Genomic DNA, 25289 nt, shown 5'->3' with positions numbered 1-25289 from the left:
AATGACTCATGTGTTCTTATACTGAAAAAAAGGCAAAGGCACACTGTCATCAAGAGTGTACTTATGTGTACCTTACAATTCCCAGATTAGGAATCTAATAGCAGAGTTGTAGACATGATCTAGAGATTTTAGGCAGTTATGGCAGTTTATACATGCATACAGACAATATCACATGATCTAGGACAGAGAGAAACATGCTCTATGTCTGCAGAATCTGGAGTAAGAAGTCCTATTTTTTTTCACATTTGTCAATTCATAAACTTCAGGTTCCATAAAGAGTGACTATTTTCAAATTGAGATATTGTTCTTAATTTAGATAGCAACATTTTGTTCGACTTTGTTCTGTTTTTAAAACAAAAAAGTTGTAGTGCTTATGGCAATTGTCCATGAGCTCTATCTGAACCAACTACAAAAGTATACTAGTAACACTCACAGGGGCCATTTCTTCTTACTTTTACCTTTGATACCTCAAGTACATTTTGCTAACACTACTTACAGTAGCCTAAATACATTTTACTCAGTGCAGGACTTTCCCTAAACTCAGTGTACAAAGGAAGGACCTTAATGCATTTTGAAACTTTAAAAAATGAGGTAATACTACTTTTTTATTCTTTATTGCAGGGGTTAAGTGGTAAATAAATGATGAAAGAGGAAAGAAAAATAGATTAAATACTTCAGCAGTTCATGCAATTAAGAAATGTACATATATCAAGAGTCTTAGAAAATCAAGAGAAGTGTTACAGCCTTTGCAAATATGACGTAATACTCTTCTGTTGTGTTTGTTATGATCAGTTATGTCAGAAAAAAAAAGAAGTCAGGTCAGGTTATGATTGGCTGCAGGGACTTCCGACCAGCCCCTTTAAATGAAGAGGCGTGTTTATCCAGGGCATGGCTACGTGAGGGCGAGGTGTTTTCATCTACTGCGTGCTAGTGCTAGCCTGCATGAGTACATATTTGACCTGCAGTGGAAGAAGTTTTTAGACGTGTTAACATTTGCACAATGAACATGTCTTTTAAAGCAGTGGCCGCTACATTAACCCGTACACTGTGGACTAAAGGACACACGACTCCTCCTCTTGCGCGATCTCCCAAAGTTAACAGACTTTCTACAACATGTAGAGTGTTCGCGGCAGGCGCAGGGAGAGAGCAGGGCTGCAAAGAAAAAACTCAAAACGGCAGCTCAGACAGGCCGAGTGGGGAGGTGCCATCATTCACCGAGCCGGCTCACAGATGCACGACTGGAGATAAGAAACGACCCACGGGAACCAAAGAGCCCGTGGGTGCTCCCGGTGTTGTTACTGGTGTTAAAAGACGGTCACACACCTCCACCGCAGTTCCAGCGAACTCGACGTCCTACCTGTGGGCTCGTTACAACGAGACGAAACGGCTGGTTCACGGTAAGCAGAGGTCACCTCTTTGTTCCCCAAGTCACCCCCAAAATTGCATCACGGGCGGGAGTTTGTTTTCCATATTTTCAAAGTTATCCCAATCGTACAGATGGCACAATAATGCCGACCCCTCCACGCCAAACACATATTCGGATGAAGTTTAAACAACTGCTGTTTTAAATAAAACAAGTCAATAACAAGTTTCCCACAGTTCCTCTATTTGGTCTTAAAAACAGCATTAACGTTAGCTAACGAAACTAGCTAGCTGGCTTATAGCTAATGTTAGATTTTGAAATTGTATTTAAGTGTGGTTATAGTAATTACTTTGAGCAGTGAAAAAAATGGTTGTTTAAGCAGACCGCTAATTTAGTATAATATATCATCTTACGTTACATTTGACAGAAACGAAAGATAAAGAGTTTTTTTTGTAACGGCTAACTAACGTTACAGATTAAATGTATAGCTAAAGTCTAATGTTAAAAATAGAGCAACAGAATGGTTACTTTTAAAAAGGAGTGATACAAGTTCTGTATAACACCATAGAGTTAGTTTTTTATTTTATTTAACAATATAATATAATATTGCAAATGGATCAAAAATATTTACTTTTCAGAGCTGTTATTCTGTCCACGTGGCCCAGCCCGATCTTAAGTGTGTTATCATAGGGGGATAATACATACAGCAAACAACGAGATAAGTAACAATAGTTCTTTGTAAGAAAAAAAACAAACTCAATTACCATCAAAAGCCCTGCATTCAAAGTCTTCAAAGTGTACAAGAAACATGTACTTAAAGAACAGTAAAAGTACTCATTTTGCAGCATAATGCCTTACTACAGTGCTATTATGATATATGACTAGTATTACTGATGCATTAACATGAATACAACATTTTAATGTTGAAACTTGTCGAGATGGAGCTAATTTAACCTACTTTATAAAGCTACTGTTGGATTGCTTAATTTATAACCATGCATCATAAGCTATAAACTGATCATATGTTTTTATGTAAAATCTAGCTGTCACATAAATGTGGAGTATTAATATTTGCCACCCAAATGTGGTGGAGTAGAAGTATAAAGTAGCATAAAATGGAAAATGCTCAAGTAAAGTACAAGTACCTAAAAGTTGTATTATAAGGACAGTACTTGCATAAATGTACTTAGTGACAGTGCACCACTGGATGCATGGTATTTTTTATTTTATTTTTTATATATACTTTACTGTATAATCAATGTACATTTCTCCTGTGATAAATGGATAGGATGTTTTTTCTCTCAGTAACTGATTTGAATCAAAGCATGACTTGTGAATAGAATTTTAATTTAAGTTGGCCGTGCAATCTCAGACTGACTAGTCATTTCATAGATCTAATCTTTTATGATGTGACTCAGCCCTGAAATACAGGCATTTCCCGAAGTAGAATGACTGGAGGAAAACTAGTTGGTACACATATTTCCTGCTGCACGGCTGCAGCCCTCATTGAACTGTCCCAGCACAGAAAGCCTTGGCCCACTTTCTCCTATAGACCCACAGTGCCTGTCATGTGCTCATATTCCAGCCAGGGTATTAGAGGCTGTCCCTGGAACAGATTGTAAACTTTTTGTTTAATCTGTGCCCATCCATTAGCTGCATCATTGTTGTACTTATCAGGTGTGCAACAGTGGCTAGCAAACCCTTAAATAGATAATGTAAAAAACCTCTATTACAAGAGTTAGGCTAATGAATGCTATGCTCCCAACCAGGGATACATAAAATCCAGTACCACAGTGCTTTACGAAATGTTTTTTTTGTTTTTGTTGGATGGATCTAGTTCTCTGAAGAGTCAGCACACATTACGCAACCTTTGAGTGTGCCAGCCCCACTAGATTGAAAACAGCAGTGGAATTACTGCTAGCCTGTCGGAAGGTTTCATAATACAAGAGAATAGTACAGATTTGTTTTTACATTGTGAATGGCCTAATCCTTCCCTTCCTCAAAATAAAAACAGTGACTTGTGTCTTGTTCCGTTTTTCTTGCTTAGTTGTGGATTTCCGTCTGATCTGTATTTTAACTTGTTTAATTTGAACGAGTGTTTCCCATCTGCTCTCAGATGTGATCCCACCAGGCGCGTGTAACCTCCTCAACTCCTCCACCGTCTACGCCAACAATGAGGTTGACCTGGCTGAAGTGGACATCTACGGCTTTGACTATGACTACACGCTGGCTCTGTACTCAAATGCGCTCCACTCAATGATCTACAATACAGCGAGAGACTTCCTAATCGAACACTTCAAGGTGTGTTTTACAGCAGTTGCATGCAAGTATATTGGCATTACAACTGCTTTTAGACTCCGGTTAATTCATCCATTTTGTCCTCCTGTTTGACAGTACCCTGAAGGCATCCGCAAATATGATTACATTCCCAACTTTGCCGTTCGTGGTCTTCACTATGACATCCAAAAGGTACAATCTTTTAAATCACAAATGTCCCATTGCAGAAAGAGAAATGTTTACATTCTTCCTCTGTACAGATAATTACAAGTAAAACTCTTTTCCGCCTCTGTAGGGTCTTCTGATGAAGATAGATGCCTTCCATTACATTGAGCCAGGAACGGTGTATCGGTAAGAGGCTGATGCTCTATTGAGTGTATGTTAAGTAACACTTATGCCACCTTGTTACCTCTGCCAAGGAGCTTACGTTTTCAGTTTGGTTTGTTTGTCAGTAGGAAAGCTTGTGACTTACATTGACTTACAAAGATGCACAACAGCTACAAGTGTATGCACTACACAGGATTTACCCTATTATACAAAATCCACTGGAATTGACAGGTCAAACAGCCACCCACAAATAGTCTATAAACAAAGCATCAGGCTGTCTTTGAGATTTCACATGAGCAACGGTTAAAGTTACTCAGGCTACTGAAGAATACCATAATTCCTCCGTTCAATTAGGCCTGAGCGACGCATTCCAAGTTTCCATCTTTAACCGTTTTGCCAGCAGCGTGTTAACATTTGGACAAAGAGCTGTGTGTCCAGTGTGTGCAGACTGTAGTTAAGTTTTGCCTGAGGCCTTTTGGAGGAGCAACACTAAGGTTTTAGTTCGTGATCTCCCTGCAGGGGAAACGGTCTCTAACATGTTCCGTTTTGAGCTTCAACTTTACTCTGCAAACAAAAGTGTATGGGGAGTTGCACCCGGAATTGCCTCCAGCCTGAAAATAAACAACAAGAACTTTGCAATTAAAATGTGAAACGGTGAAGTGAAAAACATGCAGCTGTTACTTGAATCTATTCTGAATAAAACGAAAGGATGCAGCCAATGGCCAAGTATGACTTTGCTCAAGGTGCAAAGGCGTTATACTGTCAGCTATTCCATCAATCAATAGATAATCTCTCTCAAGGGTTAAAGACGACACAAGGGTTAACAAACCATGTACAGTATATCGGCTCATCCAGTCTCTCCACTGCTGGCTGTTCCAGTTTAAGGGGAGAGAGGAGTAAGAGGGGTTCGGATCGTGACCGGCCTTTGACGAGCTGTTACAACCTCCATCTTCAGTTAGAGAGGACTTTATTTCTTCAGCTTCTTCTTGCGTTGTCACCCCGGCGGGAGGTGTGCCAACAGGGCTTGCAGCAGGTGAATCAGTCGTGCTGTTAACGTCATCGCTACACAATTTCTTAGTAAAACCAAAATGAATTGAACTGCCTTGTTTTCTTTTTGCCATGGCTATATGATGCTAACTGCAGGATGGATTTCAAGGACTTTGCGTGCCGATTAATGGCCTCCGTTTATATTTTTGTACTGAACATGAGTTGAATATGCGCCGCCACGCCTTGATGCTCATGACAAGTATAGCATGTTTAGTTATCTTTATTCTAGTGAATTAGGCTTAAATCGCCATCATGCATGAATGAATATTTTTGCAATTTTATCATAATCACATCATAATCCACGATGATCTCATTACACAAAACTGAAATTGCACGTCAAAATGACACATTTTTAAGTTGTGTGTTTTTAAGCTCTATTGCATTTATTTCTGTTTGATGTTCCCAGGGGACTGAGCCCAGTGCCAGACGAGGAGGTCCTTCAGCTCTACGGGGGGACCTACCATGTCCCCCTGCAGCAGGACAGTGGCTTCTATGGAAAGGTGTGTGTATAGTAATATGAACACAACTGGATAATCTAAATCGGGTACTTCAGTTTGCTTTGCATGTTTGTAATAACGTGTGTGGAGAGAGCTGCCTGACATTTATTATAAAGTTATTGCACTTTGTATTCAGATGTTTTCTTATTTGTGAAACACGTGTTTGGTTTGGCACAGATGAGAAAGCTCTTCTTAACTTTGTGGGCTCAACACATTTGTTCTAATCTCAAACAGGCATGTAGTTCAGGATTAAATCTGTTACTGTCCGCGGATATTTGAAGTGTCTGGCTTTAGTATTACATAAACCCAGATTTTGAATTTTGTAATCTCTTTTGTTCCATCGTCGTCATGAATCAGCTGGAAGGCAGTGCTCCAGTCCCTAAAAGCTAACCGCAAGAACACTGTGTCCAACACAATAATTAGTTTTTAGTTATGAATTTTGTAGGAGCCACACTCAATCAGTCAGGAAAAGTAGAAATCTCTATTGAGTCTGACAGTCACAAAGGACTTGTTTGCTAATTAGGAGCAATTTGGACTGTGCTCAAATAGTTGTGGTCCATCGGGTCTTTTAAGTGCTTTCCTGCAGCAGGAAGTATGCCTCTCCATCTTCTAATTCTTCTTGAAACTTTCCTATCCAAATAGTTTTGGCGTGGCTCTTATCCGTCTCTTAGTGGGCCGTGGTTGTAGTGAAAATGGCTCCTTATGTGATTAGCAAGTGTTCATTTTACAAGTTCACAAACATTTACCGCATCCCAAGTCATTATCAAGCATTATACTATATTTTCTATCACAGGGACCAAAGGTTAAGCAGTTCATGGACATCTTCTCCATTCCTGAGATGACTCTTTTGGCCGCGACAAATGATTTTTTCATCACCAGCGGCATCGAATACGATCCAGTTCACCTCTTCAAGGATGTCTCGGTGAGTGTGCCCCCCAACTCTCGCTGTATTGAATGTTACACCCTGACAGATTCACCCTGTAGCTCATGCTGAGAAGCATACTGACCCAGTGTATTTGACTGTTACACATACTGTGATTCTCCAGCTGGAGGCTCAGCAATCTGCTGAGTTCAGTGAAAACTGTACAATGGACGCTTATTGGTAGAACACAGAACAATAGCTGCTTTTCCTCTCTGAGATGGTTTCCAATTGCAGGGCACTACAGCTCAATATCTGCTTTGATTAAAGAAAAAAACTGCAATTTTATTTAATGGGCTATCTCTTCACACATGTAGCACACAACATGGATGTTGCTCATGTCAGATTGGTCCTCATTTACTGGAAATACCGTTTGTTTTAGACAAGGGGTGGTCACTGGGTAGAGGGTGCAGCAGACAGGACATTACACTGAATGTCGGAGCGGTTTATAATTGTTCATAAACAACCGAGTCTCTTACTCTTCCTTGAATTTGTCTGACAATTTTGGCATCAGCTCTTACCAACAAAAGTTCCCGAATCCTGTTGTCTCTCCAGTTAGGCATTTTCGTTGCAGTCTTGATGTAAATCACTCTTGGATGTTTGTTTTCTTCCAGTTTTGCGCGAGCGGCATGAAACCTCATCAATTTTCACTGATTTTGTACTAGGGAAGGTGGCAGGGTAAACGCCGTTTAATGTCCGATCCGACGGATTCGGACATTTGCAATCCAATGTCTGGATAATTTCATGTTTTGAAAAGCAGCTTATGTAATACTTCTTTAATCCTCAGGAAGCAATTGGCATGGTTCACCTGAAAGGCTACATGTACAAATGGGTCATGAAAGATCTCGGTAAGAAATGTTGTTCCTAAGTTTATATCAAGCCAGCACATTACTGCACATAAAATAACATTACAGTAACATTTTATGCCACTGAGCGGCCTTCCTTTTCTTCATAGATAAGTTCATTCAGAGAGGAGAGGAGACGGCTGCTGTTTTGCATCGATTGGTCAGTCACGGAAAGAAACTATTCCTTATTACCAACAGTCCCTTCAGCTTTGTGTAAGTGTTGGCTATCTGTCAGCTATGAGTCCAGTCTGATTCATAACGAGCGTAACGTATCTGTTATTCTAATGTTTTTTTTTAATCTTCTCCCGTGCGCAGGGATAAAGGGATGACACACATGGTGGGGAAAGAATGGAGAGACTTCTTTGATGTTGTCATTGTCCAGGCAGACAAACCTCACTTCTTCACTGATTGCATCAAGTGAGTAAATGTTTTGGAGAAAGTGATGAATCTGGTTCAGAAATGCCATTAAAAATTGTTACCCTTTCAGACCCTTCAGGCGCTTGGATGGTAATGGAGACCTTCAGTGGGAAAAGATAAACAGTTTGGACAAAGGACAGATCTACAAACAGGTCTGTATCACCTTATGCTACTGTCTGACTTCTCTCAAAGCTAAATGTTTCCCTATGTTTGAGCTGTCCTGATCCTCTTATCATTAGGCTTTCTCTCTCTATTTAGTAGTGTTTACATGTTACACGTTTTTTGCTTGTTGCATTCTGTGTGTACTTAATGAACTGAAGACAATGGTTTGTGGTTTTTTTTTCTTTTGTGTTCCAGGGAAATCTGTTTGACTTTCTCAGACTGTCAGGCTGGCGAGGTTCAAGGGTTCTTTACTTTGGAGACCATCTGTATAGTGACTTGGCTGTAAGTGTCAAAGCACGCGGATGAATCCCTGCGTTAAGTATCCACAGTATGACTAACTGTTATTGTGACAAGGATGTTTTTCCTATGCATTTAATGCACACAATGTATCCTGTTTCCTCTCAAAGTGGGAATTTGACAAAAAATATCATTTTTCAAGATTTAAAAAAAAAAAAAAAAAGTAGCAATTATTCATTATTTACGGTCCAGGCCCTGTCAAACACAGATGTGCAGATTCACACACTGCCAGATGCTCACTGTCTCCACCTATTGCACAATTCAGAAAATTTCCAATCTGACGTTTGGGTGGGGCCAGAGGGGGCTGCAAACAGCAGATGACAGTGCAGACTCCTTGATATTGTTTAAAAAAAAATGTAGAATCAATGGCATTGATGGATTTTGTAGAACACACTGATGACTTAACATTGTACAGGCTAGAGTTTGACCGAAGCAATTTCACTTGGTGGTAGGACCTGATGTTGCGACATGGCTGGCGTACAGCAGCCATAGTGCCGGAGCTAGAGCAGGAAACCAAAGTGGTGAGCACAAAGCGGTACGCTCTGAGCCTCACCTGGCTACAGGCTTTAACCGGCCTGATGGAACGCCTACAGGTGAGAAGTGAATCCCTTTTTACTCTGTTTTTACGCAGGGGCTCTCCAAAAAACAGCATTGACACACCTGAAAATGCCAGTCTTGACCAACTCCAACCCAAAATGTGTTAAGGGTTAAAGGGGACAGATTTTGACATAGCTAGCACTTATTCATGTTTGGTAAGCCTCATATTGCCAAATGAACTGTTGGCAAACCACCATCTGCACCGACACTCATTTCTAGCTGTTTGTGACTGGTTCTTAACTGGTTTGATGACATGTCGACAAAACGGGATGTCAGAAATATTGTCCAAACGGTGTGTGTTCTCACTTTTTAAACTGAAGATCAGATGATTATTTGCTTATGTATCTGTAAATACTAGGTTTCCATCAAATGTTTTTTTTTCTTTCTGTATAACAGACCTCGATTTGTTCATATTGTTGTTTTCTTTATTATCTTAGACTCATCGGGACCCAGCGTCTAAAGTGGTGTTTGAGGAATGGCATAATGAGAGAGAAGAACTCATGTGGGTGGCATTCATTTAATCCATCACTCAATGTTGTGTACCTCCCAGTGAACCTAATGACCCTGCTTTTATCACATATGGTGCATTTATCAAAGCACTGGACTGAAGTACAGTTCTGAGGTGCTTGTACTTGTACTTTTAAGTTTTATGACACTTTATACTTACTACACTATATGTACTTGACAGATATAGTTACTTTGTAGATTAAGATTTAAAGAACCTACAATGACCATATAACATATGATGTTATTTTACAGTAAATTAAACTACCCAACTGTAAATAAAATAGTTAGAATTAGCTCCACTTCGAACAGCTTTAATATTAAAATGCTGTTTGAATGCAGAGGGCATTCTGCCTGCATATGTAGTGCAAGACTTTCACTTGTAACTGGGTATTTTTACTTTGTTGTTTTGCTACTTTTACTCCGGTAAAGTATCTGAATACTCCACTTCCACGTTTTTACATATACATGCATTTATACATGCTTAAAATCATTTTAACGTGTATACCCTAACCTTTTATGTGTCGCAGGGTGATGACAAAGAACTTGTTCAACCCTCAGTTTGGCAGCCTCTTCCGAACGTGTCACAACCCCACTTACTTCTCCAGACGTCTGTGTCGTTTCTCGGACGTCTACATGGCCTCGCTCAGCTGCCTTTTAAATTACGACCTCTCGTACACCTTCTACCCCCGCCGCACCCCCCTGCAGCACGAGGCTCCTCTGTGGATGGACCAGCTTTGCACAGGCTGCATGAAGACACCTTTTCTGGAGGAGATGTCTCACATACGATGAGATCTCTGTGCTCTCCTCCGTGACTGTCTAATGTTTCCTATTTTAGGCCCGGCGGACATATACATCTTAGTTTCTTTTATATATTGTAGCTAGTTTTCTTTTTAGTCTAGAAGGTGCTGCACAACTCCCTCTACAGGGCAAAGGATCCCTGTTCTACCCGGTGACCCACTTCCCTGAGGAATTCACTAGAGGGTGCTGTAGATTTAGCTGCTGTCCAGAGAGCATGTGGATCAGTATTGACACTCGGCTGGTTGCAGCCTCAGTCAAAGTGATATGAAAATGCTGAGCAATAAAAAGCTAATGACGCACAAATAAACAAGTAAAATCTGACATAATAATGTGGGTTTTTTTTTTTTACATACACTTGCCATGTTGGGAGGGGCTTATAGAAGTCAGGTTAGGACTTCTCTATGGAACAGGGTAACAGATTTCTAATGAAATTTGCAATGACGTTATTTTAGCTGTACTTGTTTTTTGATGTTGGGAGATTTTTTCTTATCAAATTGTGGTGATGCGTTTTTACATTTGATGATTGTGATTGTTTTAGTTTTTTATGTTGGACGTCTTGTGTTTCTTTGTGTTTTCATTGTCGTCTAACATCTTGGCACCATGTTGGAAATAAGTGTTTTTCACTTTCACGTGTTCTGTATCTGATAAGATTGGGATTATTGTGAACAGAATGAGGACAGCCTAACCTTTAGTTAATGAAATACATCTAGTGAGTTGCGCATGTAGTCAAACCTCTGTCAAATTGCCTTCCATTTTTTTGATTGGTCTGTTTGGTTGCTAGGCAGCGCAGCCTCCATTCATCATCACTGTACTCGGCATTACAAACTCATTCACCTTCCAGCCGCCTGCCTGAAGACAAGGTACTGTCCTCTCTGCATGCTTCAACACGGGGAGTGCTGCTGTTGAGCGGTGTGGTGTGTGTGTACAATAGTTGCAGCTGAATTCAAATAGCTGGAGGAGCGAGTATAGCGGTATCGGTCAAGTTTTTAGTAGTTCTGTCCCGTGCAGGAATTATTGGTGTAGCTGCTCCTTGGCGTTGTTGCACGGGCAGTGTTGTTTGTGTTGATTGTTACGTAGCAGTAATATTTGTTGCATCATCTTTTCATACCTCTTTTTGTTTTACTTTAAGAGACAAAAGTTTAGATTCAAGAGTCGCCGTTAAAAAAAACTATAACTAAAAATGGTTTGTTCGCTGACATCATCGTTGCGTGTCGATTGTGAAGTTGGGATTTGTTTTAAGACATTTAGCCTTGTTCGTTTTTAAAGATAAGATATTTTATCAAATATTTCCTGGGGAGTATTTGGTAGAAACTGTTTTTAGTTTGACTAGCGTTTTGGGACATGCTTTTATTTTATTTTATTTTATTTTATTTTATTTTTTGTTTGTTTGTGGGTGACCTGAGGACAAAACACTCACTGCTTTGTGTGTTTCCCATCAGATGTCACTGCATGATGTGTCAAGTTTTCTGAAAATACGAAATGTTCAATATTAAATGCATAGACATTATGAATAAATACATTTATGAATAAATACATTTAAAAAGAATCAATTGGAGTTCATTTTATATATATATATATATATATATATATATATATATATATATATATATATATATATATATATATATATATATATATATATGGTTATGTCAAAACGCCCTTTCCAAGAGTGTTTTGATTGCACAGTAGCATTTTCTCCAATGACATTTTATTCCATAATGTCACAGTTCCTGCAGCTATGCCTTCTATTGAGTATGGATGGAGTGCATATTTTTTAAACACCTTATGGCATAATTGAATGTCAATTTAGTGATTATTTGCACCTCAACATTCCTGTTCAAGCTTTATAGATTGATGTGACACTCGATGACAGAATGACATTTTCTCTCAATCATACAGGCTATTGATCCACAGACCACATTCCCATTAAGGAGTTGCAGGGCTTCCTGTTTCCTGCACTGAGTGGCTCCATCTTTTTTTGCACATCAACACCTCTTATGGCACACTGCTTGATGGCTGCATATTGCATGCAGTGTTAAATCCTCTTTGGGTATGTTTTTTTATTTTTTTTTTTTATCTTCCCTCGATAGATTTGAGTAGAATACAGGTCTCCATTTATTCACTGAAAATGCATTGACATGCTTTAACAGAATCACATTAGCATCAAGAAACATATTTCAGGCGGTGTAAAATGAAAGTATGTGAGGAAATCTGAAGATTTAGAGCTTTAAGGACTTTTCTAATACCAGGTGTCTTTTCTCAAATTGGAGTACCTTATATACTGTACCTTATTTACTGACAATACTGAATATTTGTTTGAAGTAATTGAGAAGAATGATTCATCGTGTTTATTAATGTCATTCAGAGAGAGAGAGAGGGGGGGGGTATCAGTTCATTTTTTGTCTTTTTTGTGTTACACTATATCTCTGGGAGTAGGATTTCAGTATTAGTTACATTTCCCTGATACCAGCATCCTGTTTTAGACTCTATGATACCCAGTGCCAGAAGATATCAGCCCATATTGATTTCTGACTGCTGATCATTTTACATAGTTTTGAATTTTAACACACCAAAAAGACGAATGCTTGGAGGGTTGTTTTTCCTGCAATGTTTGTTTATTCTATTTAAGTAGTGCATCTGTGTATTTGTGAGGGTGACTGGTGTTTCAGTCTATTTCATGGCTGCCTGCCTTTAGTGAATAAGCCTGCACCTGAGCAGCAGAAACTGCCAGGACTACAACAAATGTCAATGTGCTGTCCTCTTTAAATGTGTTTAATGTATTTGGCACGAAAGCCTAAAGCCCCAATTTAGTGAAAAACAAGTGAGTAGGAATGAATACATTTAACAGATCCAGTTTTTATTATATACTGGAATATATACTTGCTTTATTTGATAGATAAAATTGCACAGGACAGTCCCTAAAATGATTACACACATGATTATGTTTAGTTTTCTAAAATCAGTCCCTCCTTTGCCAGTGAGCTTGACCCACCTTCTCCTGGAAACCCTTCATCCTTCAGTGCCTCCATCCTGGATTTCTATACACAGCATGCCATTCATTCACAGTTCCATTTCTTCATGCTTATCCTTTTATCTTTCTATCCCTCCACTTTTCCCTTTTCCATCCTCACTCCTTCATTTCCTCACCTCTAAATCTCCCAATTATTTTCCACGTACAACCCTCCCTTCTTCACATCTTTATGCTTCCAGTTGAGTGCCTCCGTGTCTGTCGCTATGCGAGCCGTGGGAGGCTGCGGACTCGGATGATTTGTGTGCTCTGGCAGCCGGTCCCTCCGCACAGCAGCCTCTTCTATTATTCAATGCAACGGGACCTTCACTTTTTACAGCTGAGCAACGTTCTCTGCTCAATGTAGGAAGATTTGCCTACTGCAGATGATATTTTTTTTACCAGCAACAATAGAAGCCCCACAGAGAAAACACAGACTTACACGGTTTGTTTTACCCTATCATGACTCTTGCTCTTCTGCAAAACCATTATAAAATCACAACATCTTTGTTAATTCATGAGGTTTGAATTCCTTTTTGGCCGAGCAACAAGAAAAGGCAGCTGGACTCGTCCCGGTGGGGTTGGAAATCCTTGTTCTGGCTATAAAACGCAGAGTTTGGGAGGATGAGCATTGGAGAGGGGCTGCAAGGCAGAAATGAATTGGCCCCTGCCAAAGTCCTGGAGTGGGGCAGTTTAAATTCACTGTTGTGTAATCATTAATCAGATCTCACATGATGAGTTATTAATTTGTAATGAATAAGGTTAAATCCCCAGTAGATCAAATAGTTTTTGTAGCTATTTTGTCTCAAGGGTGATATCAAATTAATAACATGCCATACTCATAAAGTTAACTGATTAAGTGGGAGTGATTATGTAGAACGGGATGTACAGTTATGAAATATACGGTATAACTTTTATATTGGGAGGTTAACAAGTTTGTGATATGACGTGATATTGCAACAATGACAACTGCAAGAAAATCTATTCTGTATATTTTAGTACGTATTTGCACCAGATCCCAACTTTACATTGTACATGCAAGGACTTAAAAGCACGTGCAAAAATACACTAAATGGTGTTAAAACTGCTATGATGGTAATAAAGGGAGTGATGGACTTTAGTAAAAAACACAACCCCTTTTTTTGTGTGCATACACAATTATTTAAAGTAATAATTTGTGAAATTTTCATATAAATAAATGTATCACTGACACTTTTACAGTGGAATTCAAACAATGCTGAAATACCTATCATAGGTCTGGTAGCCTAGATGTTTAACCAAATCCAAATAGCTAATTCAACATAATAAGAGTACTCCACAGATGTCGCACTGTACGAAATTCTTCAGAAATATTACGGAGTCGAGGATGTGATGAATCAAATCTCTTTACTTCATGCAGCATGGAGAGAAGACCTGAACATGGTGTTCTTTCCAGACTTTCAGAGTGCCTTGCCTTATACATCCTCAAGTAGACAAAAGAGCAGCAGTTGCTGATATCATGACATGGTTGATTTACTCATTCAGTCATCATGTGTCCAGTACTTGGCCCTTCCTCAGAGCAATGGCCCTTTAATGTTAACTCATAGTTTACTGTCAGCTGACTCTAATCTGACAAACCTCACAACTCAAACACACAATCAAAGGCGACACCAAAATCAGTACTTGAGTACGAACCCTAAAATGTTCATTTACCACAACTCTTAAAACATCACACTCACAATGGACAGTTAAAAAAATAGTATCAAAATTGATGCAGCAGAACCAGAGATCTTTTTTTTCTTCCATGCACTCTACTTTTTTTGTCAAAATCTGGTGCCTACATTACCCACAATTTAACCCAACCGCTGACAGTTTTGCCAGAAATTCAGGTGTGTTATGCTAGTAGCCTTGAGCCGCTAGCCTCAAGCAGGGACGAGGAGCGGATTACAGAGGTCTGGGAAACTCACTTCTTTCTAACTCCACACCCACAGATTTGTTTTATTTCACACTTATAGTATTCAGCCCCAACCGTCACTGACTGCAACGTGATATCATGACTTTGCGTAAACATACACGCCACTTTCTAAAGCCAAGTAGCGCGTGTTATCTGTCCGCATTATGAGCTATCCGCGTGTATGTCTACACAGAAGAACGGGACGTTGCATTTGGAGCTCCGGTTGGGTTTAGGAAAAGAAGAACAGGGTTGGGTTTAGTAAAATTGCGGGACACGAAGGAAACGTGATACGCGGGACACCAGTCTCCTGGGTGAAAGTCCAGTGTTTGACCCATCCACCACCTCGACCAACCTCCCTACGCGGATTTTCGCCCTTTCATACTACTCACTACGGTGTAAATTCACACGCAATCGCAAGGTAATGGAGGCCACACGGCGTTGATAAACACCCTAAAAAGCGAGTATGCGTCTTGATAACACGCCACATACATACGCCACTTCATGAGATCAGTCTGCTGACTCAAGTGACATCACTTGAGGGCATTTGAGACTTTGTGCATCTCCCTCTGGAGCCACGAAAGGCTTTATAAAAACCTTTCACACACATGTAATAGTATTCCTAAGACCTGTAACAATGTGTAAAATCAGAGTTCCCCTTTAGGCCTGTTGATCTGATCTTTTATCACCTTACACACTACTGCTGTTCACCTGTTTTTATTATGAAGAAGTATGGCTACACTGTGCTGAAATGCTGCAACTAGGCTGGTATGCAAAAGTAACAGTCACTTTGCTAGAAACCTCTACGCTTCAGGAGTTACCTTCAAGTTTAATTGATCACTTCCAAGGCTTTTCAAGGGCTAATCTATCTAAACCCTTGAACTCTCAGTTTCATCCAGTTGTGTACTTGGTCCTTTAGCTGATTTTTATCTGTTTTATTCACCTCAGTTGCCTATTAAAGGTGAGGAGAACCGGGCCATTTCTCCACTTTGCTATTGTACATATGAAAAGAAACCAGGGGAAGAATCCGAGCTTCAGCCAGTCAGTTTCCACACAAGCTGTTCCAGATTTCACATGGATTATTTATATGCTGGTTTATTTGAGGCCATTGGCTGCTACTGAGACACTCTGCAGCTCTTTCATCATCATACATGTAGGATGCCCCTTTGGCATTGTATCAAATATGCAAGCCTGTGAAGATGCACTCTTTAGCTGTGCAATTGACTCTCTACTGCGCTCTTGCCCTCTCATGCTGTAGTTTGATGTCTGATATGTTATAGAACCCTTTTGTAAATTACAGCCCTGTCTGTGATGTCTGAAAAACAAGCCAGTGCTGTAATTAATATAGTCAGGGGCACCAGGGATGAGAAGCTGCATTAAATGAAGGCGTGTTGTGTCACCATGAAGCTGGGGAAAGCTGACTGATGGTAACATGGAGAGAGAATTATATTAGCAACTACATTGTTTTCATTATCTTGTTTTTTTTTTTTTTATCATAAATGTGTCCCTTTCTTCTCCTATATTAAAAGTCATTGTGTTGTTTTTTCTTAGGTGACATCTTAATTATTGATGTCCCAGGCACCACCAAACAAACAATATTTAAAGCCTCATGTTGATACCTTCTTTTAGAAATTGGATGCATAATTTTCATCCCTGTTGAATTATTCATTTGCAAATTGCATTTGTGTGCATTCTCTGCTCAAAGGAGGATGTCAGTTGGACCACTGCAAACAGCTCATTAGAACGAAAGGGTTCTGTCTCTTTGATTGGCTTTGAATGAGTCAACCACTCTCAGCCTCTGTATCTGCGCGGCTTCTATGTTTACTCTTGATTTTCATCACAAGTTGCCTTTGTACTGTTTCCAGTCCGTTAAGTTTCTCTACCTACCTAAAATGTATATAGGTGTAATCACTGAGTTGTATTTGAATTGGTTATTCAGTGCTATACCTCACATCCGCACTCTTTGATGTCGGCCTTATTAACATTCAGGAAAGCGTCTTGTCACAGCAGTAGTATCTTGTATCTCTGTAGCTTGTATTTACTTTCACTTAAACTATCCTCATCACCTTCATCTCGCTTGATTGAAGTGACTGGAGAACCACTGAAGAATTATTCATCATTTTCAATGTGCCACAGCTCCTCACTAGATAGACCTAGTCCAACCTCACACAGTAATTAGGTTTTAAAGGAGCAGTGGTTTTAGGGGCTAGGAAAGGTCGGAGGAATGTGGACGTGAGTCATAGCAAAAGGAGGCTGTTCTCATGAACCATTCGTCCGTAGCTACGAAACACAGGGCTTTCAAGTGGGGAAGCAGAGTTTGTGAACTCCTGGAATAAGTTAAGGGGAAAACACAAGACTTTCACCCAGGAAATGCATATACTAATTAAAGTGCTCATATTATGCTTTTGGGATTTTTCCCTTTCCTTTATTGTGTTATATATCTTTTTGGTGCATGTTATAGGTTTACAAAGTGAAAAAGCCTCATCTCCAACAGAAAACACTGTTCACAAACTGCTCCAAACAGCTCTATTGTAGTCCAGCCTTTACTTCAGAGACAAACGTGCGTCACTTTGTAACACACGTTATAATGCTTACCTAGCTGCTAGCGTGGCACGCCCTCATACTCTGCTTCTGACTGTGTGACTCCCAACAAAGATGGAATACAAGTGAGATGTCTCACTCTGTAGCTAAAACAGAGAGCTCAACACACAGGGTGAAAAGAGGAGCTGCAGCAATGTGCAGTACAACAATAATATAGTGTTTTTTGAAAATTAAACCATGTAAACCTATTCTGGTACAACCTCTAAATACATTTATGAACCTGAAAATCAGCATAATATGAGCTCTTTAAGAAGACCATTGTTGTTTTAATCCAAACCACAATCTTTTCTCTAATCTTTACTAGTTATTTTGGTACCTAAATGTCGTCGCCGTATGACGGTCACCTCGGCTAAACTCAACTGCCATGGCCACTGAAAGGACCGTCGCCTCACGGTGCTCTGTAGCCGGTAAACTCAACAGCAACCTTTTCTTGGCTATTTAACTGTAAAGACCACAAAATGTAACAGTCATGTGACCAGCCGACGCTTAATTTCGTACGATATCAAATGAATTGTGGTGCACTAACCTTTGTACGATATCATACAAACCCATTCATGAGAATGCGCAAAAGATATGCGTTTTAAAAAGAAAACGTATAATGCGGATGTAGCCTAAGAATCGTTATGTTATCGTTAGGTTAGAATGAGCCCTTTAGCTCTATAGTACGGTGGCCGACAGGGGCAAACGCCCTGCAACTTAAGAAAACACACACAAATAGACAAAACACAAGCAAATTAAGAAAACAACTTCATTAATTTGACAACACATGTGCAGCATTCAGCAAACGTGCTGCAAATACACACAACACAACCAAATACATAAACGCACTGCAAATACACACAACACAACCAAATACATAAACGCACTGCAAATATGAAACGATGCAAAAAGAAAAGCACACAAACCCAGAAAACAAATGCAACAAAAAAACGCAGCATCCAAATTACACAACGGAAGTTCTCCAGACCTCTAGAGGGAGCAGCTAGTGGAACAGCTGGATTTTCAACCCCACGGGGAGAGAGAGTGAGAGAGAGAGAGTGAGAGAGAGAGAGAGAGAGAGAGAGAGAGAGAGAGAGAGAGAGAGAGAGAGAGAGAGAGAGAGAGAGCAACTGCATAGACTGTAAATATTAAGTCTATGTTTGAGATATGTTTTCTCTTGTTTGGTGGGTGTGTCTCGGCTCAGGTCACAGGTAATAAAACATTTAAAACTGCATCAGCGTTTAACATTGATGTTTGTTTAAGCCATATTACATGAGAGGGTTTAATTTCGAGGTCCGAAAGACGCATTACTGAAGTATAGGCCTCCTCAAGTGTAATATTGTGATTATACAACAACGGTTACCAACAAAATAAGTGATCAATCTGTATTCATATTGTGGAGCAATTCGCTCTTAAAATACAAAAAACAGATAGGATTTATAGTCCCTCCCTGTTTAGTAAACCAGCCAATTTACCGTGGGATTTATCAAACTGAATAAATCCCGCTCGCACATATAAACACAAAACTGTTCTCCAACGTGTTGTAAGTAAGACATCTGCTGAAAAAGTTATTGTATTCATTAGCATGATTGCCATACTGTTTAGTTCACAAACATCCAACACACCAAAGTACAAACACATAGCGGACCAGACGCAAGCTTTTATTTTGAAAAGCCGAAGCTCGGGGACGACACCAGCCAGGAGGGCATGAGACGGGAGCATAGACTGTATATTATTAATATATTATGTTATTAATAATAATAATAATATTAATTTAATATACAGTCTATGGAGTTCTCCAGGCTGCAGCCATACCCGACTCTAATAAAAAGGCAGAGCGCTCTCTCCCCGTGGGGTTGAAAATCCAGCTGTTCCACTAGCTGCTCCCTCTAGAGGTCTGGAGAACTTCTGTTGTGTAATCTGGATGCAGCGTTTTTTTTGTTGCATTTGTTTTCTGGGTTTGTGTGCTTTTCTTTTTCCATCGTTTCATATTTGCAGCGTGTTTATGTATTTGGTTGTGTTGTATGTATTTGCAGCGCGTTTATGTATTTGGTTGTGTTGTATGTATTTGCAGTGCGTTTATGTATTTGGTTGTGCTGTGTGTATTTGCAGTGCGTTTATGTATTTGGTTGTGCTGTGTGTATTTGCAGTGCGTTTATGTATTTGGTTGTGTTGTGTGTATTTGCAGTGTGTTTGCTGAATGCTGCGCATGTGTTGTCAAATTAATGAAGTTGTTTTCTTAATTTGTTTGTGTTTTGTCTATTTGGGTGTGTTTTCTTAAGTTGCAGGGCGTTTGCCCCTATCGGCCACCGTACTATAGGGAGTGGGTCCTCTTGCACCAGTCCGCCATGTTGCACTGAATGTTTCTACAGTAGCCCAGCACGGACAAACAAAACTCTGTGTCTAGAGAGAGTCTTTCGCGTTTTTGTGTTACCTGAAGGCCACAATAGGTTCGATAAATGCGTGGAAAGGGACGGGTGAGCGAAGGGGTATTCAGTTGGTATTCAGTCATTTCAACCTCACCACTAGATGTCACTAAAACCCACACTGCTTCTTTAATTAGATGCACTACAACATCATTGTGACTTTTTATGGTGTGTGTGTGTAAGTTATAAGCTAGGGAAGCATTTAGATATGTTCAATTAATTGATACAATATAATATTTATTGGCCAAATAAAAAAATTCAGGGCATGTAGCTGTGTACTGTAAAAGTAGGCGTACCACAATGCAGTATTGCTGCAGTACAGGCCAGGGTTTGTGTGAGCACGGCTGACATAATACCAGACCATGGATTTATTCTCCTTCCTGGCTCTGTTTAGTCTTTCTGTCTGTCACCAAACTGCTAAATGCCACCATCTCCTTTTAACATAGAACATTACTTATGGTTTGAAAGTGGATTTCCATAATCAGATGTAGCTCTTACTGTACATAGGACATGCTATGGTAGGGACATCTACAACTCACTGCAATTAAGTATTCAGTCATCATCCAAGAACAAATGGTTCCCACAGATGACCTAAAGGTTATTCTCCATACACATCCGTGACTGTACTGACCTGGACACATTCAAAACACTAATCAATACACACATTAGCTTTCCACATACAATAGTCTTACATTTCTCACCTGATAGTTACTGGTTTTATTGTTTTTAATTACTTTTAATATGCTTGTTTTATGTATTGGTTTTATTGCTTATCTGTTTTTAATGTGCTATATGTGCCGGTTTTACTGTAAAGTGTCTTTGAGTACCATGAAAAGCGCTACAAATAAAATGTATTATTATTATTATTATAATTAAGCATAAAGCCAACATAAATAACAAATGCTACGTGCTGTTCCTCTCTTTAATGATTTCAAATAGTTTCTTCTCTGCACTACTGAGCTGTATGACAGATAGATGGAGAATAGATACAGGGGAGGGGACCCCTCACACTCGGGTGTGTGTGTGGTCTCCGTGAGGATGTTTTCTGCAGAACCATTGCTTTGAAACTGCTATGATGAAAAACGTGCAAGGTGACTTGTAATATACTGTATTGCAGATATGGATTCACTTGGTCTGACTCATAGGTTGTCTCAGTTGCAGGACACTAAGCACATTTCCCGCCCTCTTCGTCACTACAGTCTGCTTTTATCTGGGTGACACATGCAGAACTTTCTCTCTATTTTCGGAGAGAACTGCTGTTTCCATGCAATGCCTGATTTACATCACGGTGTCCAGGAGAGGGCACCGTTACTCTGCATTCCCATGAGCATCACTTCCAAACCAGTAATAAAGCACATGCATGTAGACTTTAAACACACTTTAAATACACTCACAACATTGAAATAATCAACTTTCTTATTGAGCTTTCCAGTGCAAACGTTTCTGAAATCCAAAAACACCTAATCTTGGCTTGTTCAATGCTGCAGTAGTGGTTAGTGGTAATGAAATAAGAAATCTGATTTACTATTCCTGCCTTCAGTTGAAAGCAAAAGGAATAAAACTCGCCCTTTAGCTTTTTGGCATTTCTTCATCGGCCGAGGGGTTTAAAGTTGAGTCTGTCTTCGCTGTGGTGAGTCATCTATTGATCACCTGGCATGAAGACAGAGTCCTTCTCACTCACAAAAAACATCCATCACGGAGCTGCTTGGAACACAGCTGAGAGATAGCATGGCACTGTGGATCCACTAGAACTGAAATAGATCTTTTACTGCAACAAAGATCAATGAGCAATATGTCACTGTAGCTGCATTTATACTGCATCGGATTTTTTGTCTGAAAAAGATGAACTACTGAGTAAAAAAAATAATGGGGTGACCTCTAGCTTACCTGGTAGAGCGTGGACCAGTCCTTGTCAGTGGCCAGAGTTCGTATCCTACCCGAGGCCCTTTGCTGCATGTCATCCCCCCCCCTCTCCCCCATTTCCTGTCTCTCTTCATTTATTCTAACGAAGGAAAAAGCCCTAAACATCTTAAAAAACTATGCCATTTGTAACTGAAAAATGAGGTAGATGGATGAAAACAAATTATAGCCAGTCTCTCACCAATGAAATGAAAAGAATGGGATCAATACAGGGAACTGATAATTGCATTCAAACCTCAACAGAGTGGAACGTAAAGTGGGATACGGCTCGTGCGATTTGAGGACGTTGCAACAACACCTCTTTTCTTGGGCTGTGTCCGGCATAATATCCTGGCCCTAAAATGAAAGGCTATGAAAGGCTGCAGTGTGTGCGTGAGGCTGTTTGTAGTGGGGGCCCAGGGGCCTGAGGGGCACGTGACCTCATCGGGAGGAGGATGGTTCAGTGCTCTACTCCTCCCAGTCAGACAGTCAGCAACCTGTACTGTAACTTCTTTCCAACTATGCTATTTTCAGCCGTCCGCAAGAGGAGTCTACTTTCCAAGTCTGTACACAAAGCAGGCAGAGGATGAGAAACTAATGTTAATTCTGCATAAACTAAAGAAAGAGTGAGGATGAGTGACTTACAAAGCAAATACAATATTTAATACCATTTCAGTTCCTTTGAAGTGGCAATAAAGTTAAGTCAAGTCAAGTAATGGACCTTACTCTGTTCAATGTGACTTGACAGGCAATTTGAACCATCCAAAACTAACAAATAGTTACAGCTTTTAATAATTACATCTGCCGTGGCTACAGTCATGCACTGTTATGCTCAGCCAGCTACTGAAATTTTAAAAGTGTAATGAAAATGAAATTCTCGCCCAGATAAGGCTCAGCTTATTTCCTCATGCTTCAAAGCACAATTGCCCTTTGAATATTCACTCCCTTCAAATATTTGTATGGCACCCCTTTTTCCGCAAACTCACCCTCTCCAAATATCCAAGTGTATGTGTTGCCCTTGTTCAGCCAAGTGTCTGGAAAATATTTAGAATATATACACTGGCCATAGGCAGTGTGTTCATGACGATACAGTTTAAATATTGTGGAATGATTAATCCGGTTCTTTAAAGGGCTGTTCACTAGCTCACCCTCTACCTTTTTAGAGTAGAGGTCCATTCCAAACAAAAACATTGACTGCCCGGCCCCCTCACCCCGAATGTCGATAACTACAAATGTACAATAACTTCTACTAGGTAGAAATAATTGATCATTTAAAAACATGGTTATTTTTTATAGCAGTTTGAGCTATAACAGAAATCATTTCAGCCAGAGACATTTTCGTCTAACTGAATTGACCATGTAAAGCAAATGGTTATACTATACTAGTTTTGCTGTTTCAGGGAGCACTCATTGAATTCGAGCAGCTGCTGAGAGAGCTAATTCCCCCATAAAAAAAATGTATTGCACTCTGATTAAAAAGTATTAGCAAGGAGCACATTAGCCCGCTAAAACAACAGAACCACTGCGATCTGCCATCCTGAAACCATACCACAAGCATAATGCAATTCCCCTTGAATGGTAGTAAAGCCCTCCTCATCTGAGATGAAGCTCAGACTTCATCCTGGCTAACTTCAGATAAACGTGGCAGGATACCAACAGTATCCTGATTCAAGGGAAATATTCTAAACTAAATGTACCTGACTTGCGTGAACCAACAGCATGTTGCAATTTCCTTGAATGCTAACAAGCCCTCTCATCTGAGATGTAACAAAGGAAACTGTGTGTTCATGTAGGACTCCAACACTCATCAGAAAATACATTTTCAAGGCCCTCAAAGTGACATTGATTACAAATAAAGTTTGGGGGCAGATAACACCCTGTTCTCAGATGCCTCTCAAGTCGGCCACTTTGGATCTTCTATTCCAGCCTCGAGATTATTGCTCCTTGGCTCAGTTTTATTTCCCTTCCTCTGGAAAGCCCTTTGTGCACCTTGCTTGAAAAGTGCTATAAATACAATTTTATTAATATTACTTGCCCTGCTTTGATACCAGAGAAAGGCTAGAGAATAGAGAATAAACCACTCTTACATCACAGAGAAAAATCTAATATTAATGAGAATAAACATAGAGCATAAATATGAATTGTTCTATTTTTTTTCTATTTGAATAATGCTTTTGTTGAGCCAGCAGCACTATACTTTATGCTGAACCTCACGTTGCTTTATAGCACAGTTGATTTATGAGGTTTGTTTGGCCTCAAACACGTTAAACCTCCTACAGATTTAAAAGGAACTGAGTGATAAATTATGATGCCTTAACAAAGGCCTTTGCACAAGTTGCCTGTTAAATCAGCGTGTGCCTTTCTTTAGCCAGGCACAACGCTCATTTATTCCACAGAAACAAATTTCCTGCCCCAGGAAAGTAGAGCTGAAGGTGAATGAATGATCTTTGCCTCTGCTCTGTCCGCTCCTCACTTCTCATATATCACACACCTACTCTGCATCCACATCTGCCCTACTACAGTACTACTACTACTACTACTGCTGCTTCTTTTTCCACACTGGAAATAAATTATTGAGTTCATTGGACGGTAGCTTCCCATTCACAGATTCAAGTGGGAGGAGACATTCCACATCTGTTCACACCTGTAGAAATGATAGCATGTGTCAGTGTTGGTTTATGGAATAACAATGTGTAGCGTGTTTTGTTTTTGTCTGGGTCTGTGTTTTGTTGGTGTTGAAGTATCTGTAGTTTCTGAGCGTCTGACGACGTGGATATCGGGGAGGGATCTGCTTTGCCTTTGTCCTCTTAAGGGTCTTCCTGCCCGTCCACTTCCTTTAAGACACAAGAGGAGCCAGAGCTGGAAGGAGCGGGCTTTGTTCCTGAGGTGATGTGATTAAAGGCTTCTGTCTGGGCTGCATCCATTCAGATGGCTTGCACACGCCACAGCTGCTTTACTTAATTAGATTGTCAGGAAAGTAGACAGGACTGAAACCACGAATCAATAGATTCAGTGGCACTTAAATAAAGTTAGGCAGTGGCAGTGCCAAGGATGGAAAGAACAGCTAGCTCTTTGTAAGAACAAAGCAAGTGGTTTTCTGATTGTTTCAGCTCATTTAAAGCAACTGAGCTCTTGGTTAAGGATTTCTTTTCATGTTGGATAAGTGATAAAACAGTTTTTCTTTAATTTAAAACAACTCTAGCGTGGCAACTTTACATATATTCAAAATCAGTATTACTCCTTTCCATGCATTTGTTTGTACTACTTACCCATTAGTATGGATTACTACCATGATCTATACTGTGGCATTATTTATAGGTGGATGTTAACTCTACAATCGTTATATTTTTATTGTGTTGTGTAGGGTGCCTTTATAACATCTGGGCAGGGACAA

The 25289-nt window shown here is 39.9% G+C and overlaps 1 protein-coding gene across 1 annotated transcript; it reads left to right on the top strand.

Moving 5' to 3' along the window:
* Positions 1–896: 896 nt before the first annotated feature.
* On the top strand, positions 897–11588 carry nt5dc2 (5'-nucleotidase domain containing 2). Its single transcript, XM_078255563.1, has 14 exons — positions 897–1397; positions 3480–3664; positions 3758–3832; positions 3936–3991; positions 5421–5514; positions 6305–6433; positions 7218–7278; positions 7386–7488; positions 7591–7692; positions 7763–7844; positions 8050–8136; positions 8604–8744; positions 9186–9250; positions 9783–11588. The coding sequence occupies exons 1-14, from the start codon at positions 1001–1003 to the stop codon at positions 10042–10044; spliced, it is 1839 nt and encodes a 612-aa protein (XP_078111689.1). The 5' UTR covers positions 897–1000; the 3' UTR covers positions 10045–11588.
* Positions 11589–25289: the final 13701 nt, after the last annotated feature.

This window comes from Sander vitreus, chromosome 7 (genome assembly GCF_031162955.1).
Source record: "Sander vitreus isolate 19-12246 chromosome 7, sanVit1, whole genome shotgun sequence".
Lineage (NCBI taxonomy): Eukaryota > Metazoa > Chordata > Actinopteri > Perciformes > Percidae > Sander > Sander vitreus.
The sequence above is the reverse complement of the archived record's forward strand: the minus strand, read 5'-3'. Positions and strand labels throughout refer to the sequence as shown.